The 10,693-nt window shown below is 49.7% G+C and overlaps 1 protein-coding gene across 1 annotated transcript in view; it reads left to right on the top strand.

The window, feature by feature from the left end:
• Npffr1 (neuropeptide FF receptor 1) overlaps nt 1–5,665 on the top strand; it is a 34,108-nt gene extending 28,443 nt beyond the window's left edge. The window contains exons 3-4 of the mRNA XM_004623972.1: nt 1,254–1,353; nt 4,786–5,665. Of these exons, the coding sequence (XP_004624029.1) occupies nt 1,254–1,353; nt 4,786–5,665 (980 nt within the window). The remainder of the gene's footprint in view (nt 1–1,253; nt 1,354–4,785) is intronic.
• The last annotated feature ends 5,028 nt before the right edge of the window (nt 5,666–10,693 follow it).

The following is a 10,693-nucleotide window of genomic DNA, read 5'->3' as shown; positions in this document are numbered from 1 at the left end:
GGCGCAGGGTAGCAGGAAGCTCTCCACACACTCACCTGACCTGGGCTAGGACTGGGTCTGGGGGTTCCCGGAAGTCCACAAGATGCATTTTAACTTTTCCTCTTTATTTACAACTCCTCAGACACTAAGAAAACTAGCTCTATTCTTCCACAATAGATTGATTGATCTGATCAATGTAGCATCAATGACATGGGCTTCCCTTTTCCCCATAATTAGATCCACTTCACGCATTTTTTCAGGAATACTGAAAAATACTGAATACTGTGGATTTATTCACAAGGCTGCAGAATTGGTGCATGGTTCCTTTCCTCTTTTGCCTAATAGCAAAACTATTTGAAATATTGATTTCCAAATTTGCTTATGAGGGGCTGGGGAGATGGCTCAGTGGAATAAGCGCTTCCTTGGCAAGCACAAGGGCCTGAGTTCAATCCCTGGTTCTGCCAAATAAATAAATAAAACAAAGTCGCTTACGTGGGTTAGTGCCTAACCTTCTCCCTCCACTGTGGTTAAATATTAATTTGTAATACAATCATGTGGGTTCTGGTTTGTGTTCCACTTTAAGTTTCCCCATACTCAGACAGATTTTAGTGATTTTTTTCATTTCTGAAACATTGCTGCGGTTCTGAAAAGCCAGAGATGTGTAGACATAGCCAAAAAAAAGTGTTCTTCCTGTCATCTCAAGTGCCTCAGCCCTCTGTTATTTGTACCCTGTTCTCACATTCTCCCTGTACACGTTGACAATTTCATTATTTGCTAATTTATCCTCCCAGTATTTTCTTGGCACAAATGAGAAAATGAGTTTATGTTTTCTTAAATGTCCTTATTTCTTGCACTGACCAGCAGGCCTCGGCCTGACTCATCACTGCTCCATAGTGATTTAGGGGCAAAGAGAATACCAATGAATCTGCTCAATTTCCCCACCCATAAAAAGAGGATGACAGTTGTAGGGTTGTTGTAAGGATGGAATGGCTCAGAACCCAGGGTGAGATAGGCATGGAAAGCCAGGCAAAGGGCTCATGGAGAGATATTGCAGGGCAATGCTGAGGCCACCTCTTGACTGGTCGGAATGGCCTGTGCTGGGTTCAGCTGCTTGGTTCCCCAGTTCTGGAAGTGTCTGAGCAGAGGCCAGATGATCCACCCCCAGCAGGACAGGAGGAAAGACTCAGCCTCAGCCACCCTCACTTAGACACTCAGGGGTCCTAACTGTCAGTGAGTGGGCACATTTCCCTCCCTGGTGACCTCTGTCATTGCAGGGTGGCCCTTCGACAATGCCACGTGCAAGATGAGCGGCTTGGTGCAAGGCATGTCTGTGTCGGCTTCTGTGTTCACACTGGTAGCCATCGCCGTAGAAAGGTGAGAGATTTCTAGGAACTACTGGGGTGGGCACCAAGGGGTGCCACTGTGTCCAGTGCTGGGCTGGCTGGGAGGCTGGGGCCATGGTGTGATAGGTGGGACTGAATGCTCATCTCTAACATGGAGGCTGTGGTGCTAAGTGCCCTCTGGACTTCTGGGGATACAAGGACCTCCTCCCTGTTGCAGGTCTGGGGGTAGCTCCTGAGGAGATTCCATAGCATTCCTGGAGGTCCTGGAGGAGCTAGGGTGCAGTCCTAGTTCTGAGTGGCAGAAATCCTGCTTCCTGTAACATCGGAGCCAAGACAGCCAGGGCAGGAGGGCAGCTTGGGAGGGCGTCTCCTCCCAGCTTCTTCATCCTCACCTGCAGCCTGCTTGCTGGGCCTGGAAGTCCTGGCTTTTTCTCAACCCCTACTTGACCTTCCTCGGCCAGTTCTGATCTTTCAGTGTCAGGGGCCAGCAGATTCTCTGCTAAACATGTTACAGGAGGCCACAGATGAGGGACTGAACTGAGCTGGGGCCAAGGAGGCTTGAGCCAACTCCATTGTCCTTAGCGCTCTGCACTGGGCTGTTCATGGGCCTCTCTCGGCTCAGCATCTCCAGTGCCGAGGCAGTTCCTGCTGGCGCTCTCGCAGGGGACCGGAAGCAGGCTGAGCAGTCCAAGGTAGTTTTTGTTCTCAACGTTGCCTCACTGTAGAATGTTGAGTGAGTCACTTAGCTATTCTGAACCTCTTTTCTATACATGGAAGACACTGTCTAAGGGCTGGAGACTTCTGAGAACTTCTGCCTATGTGGCTTACATGGAGGGCCTGGCGCAGAGTCTGAGCGCCACTGACAGCATTGTTTGATTTCTTCCATATCTGCTTCCTTGTTTCCTTTTCAAATGAGCATGGCTCAGTCCTGCCCTTTCTTGAGTCTAGTGTTCCCATTTTCTCCCCACCTCTGCCAACACCAAACCTAGTTTGTTGTGGCCCAAGGAAATAGGCAGGTGGCATGAGGAAGCAAGTTTCCTTTTCCGCAAAGAACTGGCCAACTGGGTGATTGTGGAATGTCCTCCCCCCAAACTTTGTTTTGTTATGGTTGCTGAGTCCTAGGTGAGTGCAACCTCTTCCAGAAGTGTCTGGGGTATTCCCTAAGTGCCACCCTTTCCAGGAAGCCCTCCTGGACCACTCTGCAGTTCTCTTCACCTATGGACAACTATTGCATTCATAGACAGGGCTGCGTGCTTTCAGAATGAGCTGTTTTCTGGAAATGTCTTGAGTATGCAATGCTATAAAGCCAAGGAGGTTGAGGTCACAGAGGCTGAAGTAGCAAGTCCTGAGTCAGGCTGAGGGAAAGGGGGAGGGTGCTGCCAGGGTAGAAAACAGGGGAGCAGGAGGGCGGAGCCCAGGCCAGTGAGTGGAAAGACTACGCTGGAAGCCAGCCTGATACCTATGTTCTTGCACAGGTTCTGCTGTAAGGAGCCATGTAACTTTGTAAGAAAGTCCCATCCCCTCTCTCAGCCAATTTCCCCTTCCATTGAGTAGGTTTGACCATCTGGACCTTACTTGTCTGGGTTTTTGGTTTGTTTGTTTTTGGTTTTTTTTGAGAAAAAAATCTTACTATGTAGTCCAGATTGGCCTTGAACTTGGAGTGATACTCCTGCCTCAGCCTCTCAAATCCTGGGAGTACTGGCAGGCACTGCCGCACCTATCAGGTGTCTGCTTTATAAAAGATTTTAAGGATCGGCCAAATAACTCAGTGGATTAAAGTGCCTGCAAGGACTGGGGGTTCGATCCTTGGGCCTGCTGTGTGCCACTACACCCCCCCACACACACTGATTAAGACTGGCCGTGGTGGCCACCCCTGTAATTCCAGCTCTTGGGAGGCTGTAAACAGGCGGATCACTACGAGTCTGATCTAGTAGTGAGACTCTGAACACCCTGTAGATCCTTCCCTAAAATAAAGAAAATAAATTAGTACATGTTTGCAGGGCATACTGACTACATTTATCATGGGAAGCTGGAACATGTACATAACACATCTTAATTTCTTTTTTACTTCCTCTTCCCCTTCAGGTGTCTGTTTTTTGGCATCTGTAGACCAGGGGAGACTTTCTAAGCAATAGGAGCCCCTGCTTTTTCTCACTACTAAGCATCCAAACTGTCCACAGGTTGTTGCCATCTCACTTCCTCTTCACAGGAGCCCTACAGAGCAGGCCATATTAGTGGACTTATTTTACAGACAAAGGATACTGAGGGTTAGAAAGGGTTCAAGTAATTGGCCCTTCAGTTGTTCCTTCGTACAGTCATCTAAACACTCCTAAGAATGATGAGAGGGAAAGTCCCAGCCCCTGCACTGGAGACCAGTTGAGCAATGGCCTCTGAACCACGCTGCAGGGTGTAGATATCCACTTCCTCCACCTCTAGCCAAAGTTCACAACCCTAGCTGCACACAAGAATCGCCCCAAGAGCTTTCAAAGAAAAGCAACCCTAAAGCCCCTAACTAGACTGCTTTGTAATTCTCTCTTTCTTTTTTTGGCAGAACCAGGGATTGAACTTGCCAGGGAAGCGCTTATTTCACTGAGCCATCTCTCTGGCTCCTTCTTTGTAATTCTTGCCCAAACAAATAAGCACAGGTTTTTTGTTGTTGTTGTTGTTTGTTTTTTAAACTGCTTTGGGAGATTCTAACACAAGGCAAGGCTTCACAGCTACTGCCCTATGTGACACAAGGATTTTTTTTTTTTTTTTTTTTTTTAATGGCTCAGGATGCCTAAAGGGCAGGTGTGGAAAGGCATGAAGATCTGGGGATCGAACCACAGTATCCTGAGCCTGACTGCCTTTTGCCCTGTGTGACACAGCAGAGCACGGTCTAGAGTCAAAGTCTAGCCTCTCACTGCTTTCCCCTCTGAGACCCAGTTTTCTCTCGGTAAATAAGGGGTGAAATAGTGATTGCTGCTGAGAGGTTCTAACAAAGAACTGTGCAGTGCAGACCGGGCCTCACACAGTGGAGATGGGGGCGGGGGGGGGGCGGCGGCACAGGTGCAGCCACACCTAAGCTCCAGGGGTTTTCTGGGAAAGCCTTAAACAGCTACCATGGTTGGTGAAACACTCCCTCAGCCTTCTCCAGGACAGAGCGCCCACCACTGGTTGCTGCCAGCTCTCAGTTTACCCCAGAAGCAGGCAGGCAGGATTCAGCATCCCCAATCTCTGGTTTCCTCGTCCCCTCTGCCAATGCTGCTGCTGGAGGGCCTAGCAGGGTGAGCTGCCTCCCTACCAGGTGAGAAACCAATCTGCTTGCAGACTCACTTAATGAGTATCTGAGCATCTGACTTGGCTGGAGGTGCCACAGGGACTGTCAAAGGTCCTCATCCCATCAGCCCTCCCGAGGGTGGCCTTCCTCCGCCCCGAGCCAGCAAACCTACCACACCCCCGCCTCTCTCCCCCTGTTCAACAGGTTCCGCTGCATCGTGCACCCTTTCCGGGAGAAGCTGACCCTGCGGAAGGCGCTGGTTACCATCGCAGTCATATGGGCCCTGGCGCTGCTCATCATGTGTCCCTCGGCAGTCACGCTGACCGTGACGCGCGAGGAACACCACTTCATGGTGGACGCGAGCAACCGCTCCTATCCTCTCTACTCGTGCTGGGAGGCCTGGCCCGAGAAGGGCATGCGCAAGGTCTACACCGCCGCGCTCTTCGCACACATCTACCTGGCACCGCTGGCGCTCATCGTGGTCATGTACGCCCGCATTGCGCGCAAGCTCTGCAAGGCCGCGGGCCCGGCTAGCGACGGCGAGGAGGCGGCCACTGAGGGCAGGCGGGCGTCGCGGCGCAAGGCGCGCGTGGTGCACATGCTGGTCATGGTGGCGCTGTTCTTCACGCTGTCCTGGCTGCCACTCTGGGCGCTGCTGCTGCTCGTGGACTACGCTCAGCTCAGCGAGCCACAGCTGCACCTGCTGTCCGTCTACGCCTTCCCCCTGGCGCACTGGCTGGCCTTCTTCCACAGCAGCGCCAACCCCATCATCTACGGCTACTTCAATGAGAACTTCCGCCGCGGCTTCCAGGCCGCCTTCCGCGCCCAGCTCTGCGTGTTGCCCTGCGGCGGGCACCACGGAGCTGCCTACTCCGAGCGGCCTGCCGGGCTCCTGCGCAGGCGGGTCTTGGTGGAGGTTCAGCCCAGCGACTCGGGCCTGCCCTCAGAGTCGGGCACCAGCAGTGGGGCCCCCAGACCGGGCCGCTTCCCACTGCGCAACGGGCGGGTGGCCCACCAGGGCTTACCTGGGGAGAGGCCGGGCTGCTCCCCTCTGCCCCCTACCATGCCAGCCTGGAGCGTCTGAGGTTTTCCCTGCTGCACATGTGAGCCCTGCACCGGGCTGCAAGTTGGCCTGCAGTTAGAAGAGGGGACAGGATGCTTCTTGGTCACACAGGCAGGATGGGCTGATTCATTCTCACCAGAGAGAGGCTGGTGAGGGAAGAGGCGAGAACCAAGCTCCCCCAGACTCTTCTGTGTGGTGGAGCTGACAGCCATCATCTCGCTGGATCCTCACAAGGCTTTGCAAATGGGTTTTATAGAAGTTTTTTGTACAGAGGATTGAACCCAGGACCCTTACATTGAGCTGCATCTTCAGCCCTCTCAGGTCCTTTTAAAGTTGGAGGCAGGGTCTCACTAAGGCAGTCACTAAGTTGCCAGAGCTGGGCCCAAATTTAGATGCCCCTGCTTCAGCCTCCCAGAGTGCTGAGCTTCCAGGGGTGGGCCACCACTTTGCAAATGAGCTTTCTTCTCACCTTCTACAAACGCAGAACCGAAGACTCCTGAGAGAAGAGATGACTAGCCCAAAGTCTTGCAGATGGAGATTTCAAAGTCCTTGCTGTCTGGAAAAGTGGTGAAATGTATAGATGGTAATGGGGCAGCAGAGAAACAGGAAGGAACGCTCACCTGTGGCTTGATGCTGTGAGCCTGTATGTTGGGGTACCCCTCTGTACTGTAGCTGAAACCACTGCCCTGGCCCTTCCCTAAGAAAATACTCTGTGCACCTCCCATCAGCTATAATGTGTGAGTCTGTTCCAGGTCATTGTCTACGAGCACGACTTATTCTACTCTAAGCTTTGGGTATAAGGACTGAAGAAAATACATGGCCACTCTACTGTCTGAATATGTCCCAGACACTGTGTCATTTGATTCATACAAGGTGAGGGTGAAGATGTTGTTACTGCCATCTCCACAAGAAATAGAGGTTCCAAATGGCCAAGGTCACAGGACCACAGAGGAGCAGGATTTGGATTCCAACCAGGCTTCTGCTCAGTCTTCGCACACTGCATCCTGCCTTTCAGGGAAGGTAGGCACTGCAGGGGAGGGGCGCTGGAAATTCCCCAAGGGTTTTCTGCCTAGCAGTGAACCCAAAAGTCAGAATCGTGGTAACCAAGCTCTTGGGCAAGGAAATGAGAATCTATTGTGTTTGCTCTTGTAATTTCCGGCCCGAGCTAGCTGTGTGTGATGTTTGTACCCTTGTCCTGAGCAGGCTGCCAAGGTTTCTCAGGATATTGGCCCAGCAGTCTGAGAGGGATGGATGAGGGTCTCAGGGCAGGGTGTGTCACCCTGCCTATGAGTGACCATGCATGACCCTCTTCTCTGGTGCTGGAACAGTATCCTGATCCACATAGGCCTGAGTGTGGCTGGATGTTTATTTAGGAATCCTGAGTCTAGACGCTAAAAATAGGCCCAAGGGCCATTTCAGACCCCAAATGTCTGTCCCTGTGCCTGGGAGCTGTCTTGGATTAGCCCTCATCTCCCCCGAGAGGTTTCTTCTCCTTTAGCCCAGAATCACAACCTGTACAGGGGGAGCGTGAGAGGGGACTGAGATACCCTGCAAATAATCTTTCCACCACGATGCCCTTGCTGTATTAACCCCCAAAGATGCCAGGCCCACAGAGGTTGTGACTGCCATAAACCCACGAAACTCACCATTCATAGATGTTGCTGCTATTTTTACTTCTTTAAAAAAAACCGGAGGCCATACCTGCCTGTTCCAAGACTGATTTGAAGAGTAACAGATAAGACTTGATGCCGGCAGGCCTGGAGGGGGTGTGGGGAGCTTGTTCTTTGTGTATGTGATAATATACATGCAACAGAAGTGTTGTGTAACCAGTACACTACCCATTCCCAGAACATTTCAATCTCAAATTGCCACTCCGCACCCACTGAAGAGTAACTCCCCACTCCCCTTCCTCCCAGCCCCAAGTTACCATCATTCTATTTACTGCCTCTGAGTTTGGACTCTCTAGGTACCTCAAAAAAGTGGAATTGTATTTAGTCCTTTGTGACTGTTCTTTCACTTAGCATAGTGGTATCAAGGTTCAGCCATGTTGCAGCCTGTATTGGAATTCCCTTCCTTTTTTAAAAAGGCTGAATAGTATTCCATTGCACACGTACTCCATCTTTCGTCTATCCATTTGTCCTTCAGTGGGCATCTGCTTAGTTTCTACCTTTTGGCTATGGTGAACAATGTGTGGCACTTCAAGATTTCTCCAACTTGGCATGTGTGGGTGACAGAGCAGAGGCTCCAAGGACAGCTGGGATCTGTCTGATGCTCTGTCTGCCTCAGCTTCTCAGCCTCCTCCCACCGGGCTTAGCTTCTTGTCTAGAGCAGCTAAAACCTGTACCCTCCACCCACAAGGTACTTTTATGAAGCTGTTTTCATCATTATAGCTTTATTATGCCCACTGGATTCCTCTGGCCTAATATTTAGGCCTTGTCGGGAGTCTCATACAACCATGACCCTCAAGGATAGACCATGCGGCTTTTCCTAATGTGCCATCCTCCGCCTCTGGCTATGTTGGGTCTCCCAAGGTGACTGTCCTCTCACGGTCAGAGAGTTTGGGGATGAACTGAGAGTGTGATGGTGGAAGGGCCAGAGGCCTGTTGACACTGAGCGTCTCCACCCCAGAGGACTCTTGGAGGGACTCCGTGTCCTGCGGTGCAGTGCGCAACAAGAGCTTCCATTCTCATTGCGGGTCTCTGGATGAATGGGCTCTTGACTTCCTCAAGATGGTGCGAAACTCAGCTGACCAATGTGAGCTGGAGGCAGGGGCCGCCAGGGCCACAAACCACAGTCTGCCCAGCCCTGGACTGCGGACTTTCACCTGGGCCCCGGAGGACGCATGAGTTGACTTCAGTTGGAATGGAGGACAGAGCTGGCAGAGGTGGACCAGAGCCCCCTATCATTAGCCTACTGTGTATTCATCCCAAAATCCGGATGAGAGCCAAGCCCAGGGCTGCAGGGACACAGCATAGCTATTAAGCTCTGTACCTTTCTGCATCCATTTCCTCAGCTCACCCCTCTGAAGTGCCACTGAGGAAAGATCGATGAGGAAAAGGTGACCAAGTAGGCTTCATTACAAGTAACAGACACTGCCTCAAAATAGATGCCCTATTGAATGACCCAATTACTCTTGGGTTTTTTTCTCTGTGTACAAAAGCACTACCTAATCATTGTGGAAATTTTACAAAGTTTAGATAAGACAAAAAAGTTAAGAGCTGGCCAGATAGCTCTGCTGACTAAAATGCCTGCTTAGGCAAAGTGCAGCGGCCGGGGTTCAATCACCGGTATGCAGTGCCAGCCCCGCCCCTGGGGTGCATTGAGATATTGATTGAGCCTGGGAGAGGTGGTGCATGCCTGTAATTCCAATGCTTGGGAGGCTGAAAACAGGAGAATCTCTGAGTCCAGATCTATGTAGTGAGACCCTGTAGACCCTGTAGACCCTGTACTAAATACACACATGCACACAAAAGTTAAAAGCACCCAAATCCCATTACGAGATATAGTCACTTCGTTTATGCACATATACTTGAGATTTTTGTAACAGCGTTACTAAGGCAATTTATTTATAAAATTCACAAGTTTTAGCAGCTGTGTACATTGCATAGCCACCATGACACTCAAAATATTCCCATCCCAAAAAGTTCCCTTGGATCGGGGCCGGGGAGATGGCCCAGTGGAATAAGTGCTTCCCTGGCAAGCGCAAGGACCTGAGTTCAATCCCCAGTTCCACCAAAAAAAAAAAAAAAAAAAAAAAAGTTCTCTTGGATCAGTTTATAGTTAATCCTTTCTCCCCACTATCCCAGAAAGCCATTGTCTGATTTCAGAATGCTGTGTATGTAAACCCAGACACTGGATAGCCTTTTGATTTTTGCTTCTTTTCACTCAACAGTGTTTTTGAGGTTCACTCAAATTGTAAGATTTATCAATCCATTCTTTTTATTGCTGAGTAGTATTCCATTGTATGAGTGTATGTAAATACATTTTGTTTATCTATTCATCAGTTGGTACTCATTGGGATGTTACCAATTTTTGACTCTTGAATAATGCTGCTATGAACACTCATATATACACATATATATTTTATATATAATATATTCATATATATATATATGTTTTTGGCTCTCTTAGGTAAGCACCTAGGCATGCGGTTGCTGGATTACATCATAAGGATGTATAAGAAACTGCCAAGATGTCTTCCAAAGTGTTAAACCATTTTGCATTTCACCAGCAGTGTATGATAGTCCCAGTTCTCTGTCCTTGCTTGCCAACACTTAGTAATATCCATCTTGATGGCTAGAGGAGCCAGACATTTTTTCATATGCTTATTGGCCATTTTAACATCTTTTATCATGTCTTCAAATCTATCTTTTAAAGTATGATTATGAGCCAAGCATGGTGGTGCATGGCTGTAACCCCAACACTCAAGAGGCTGAGGCAAGAGGATCACTGGGAATGCAAAGCCAGTTTGGGGTTACAAAGTGAGTTCAAGGCCAGTCTGAACTACACAGTGAAACCCTGTCTCAGAAAAAAAAAAAAAAAATAGGACCAGCCAGATAGCTCAGGGGATTAAAGTGCCTGCTTAGGCAGACTCTAAGACTGGGGTTCGATCCCCAGTGTGCACTGCTGGCCCCACTCCTGGGACATGCTGAGCTGGTGATTGAGACTGGGCATGGTGGCATGTGCCTGTAATCCCAGCACTTGGGAGGCTGAAAACAGGAGAATCACTATGAGTCCGATCTGTGTAGTGAGAACCTGTAGACCCTGTACTAAATACAAAAAACAAAAATTAAATAAAGTATTATATTCTAGAGACTTTGCCACAAAAATTTACCCTAAATCCAAGAGGCACTTATAATTAGTAGAAGATTTTTTCTTTTAACTCATTAGGAATGGGTTTAGGGCCAGCCAAATAGCTCATCAGATAAAAGCACCTGCAAGCAGTCTCAGGGGCTGGGGATTTGATCCCTGGGCCTGCTATGCCAGCCCCACCTCTAGGGAGCATTGAGACAGCAATTGAGACTGGGTGTGGTGGTGCATGCCTGTAAT

Source organism: Octodon degus, unplaced genomic scaffold (assembly GCF_000260255.1).
Source record: "Octodon degus isolate 3935 unplaced genomic scaffold, OctDeg1.0 scaffold00005, whole genome shotgun sequence".
Taxonomy (NCBI): domain Eukaryota; kingdom Metazoa; phylum Chordata; class Mammalia; order Rodentia; family Octodontidae; genus Octodon; species Octodon degus.
The sequence above is the reverse complement of the archived record's forward strand: the minus strand, read 5'-3'. Positions and strand labels throughout refer to the sequence as shown.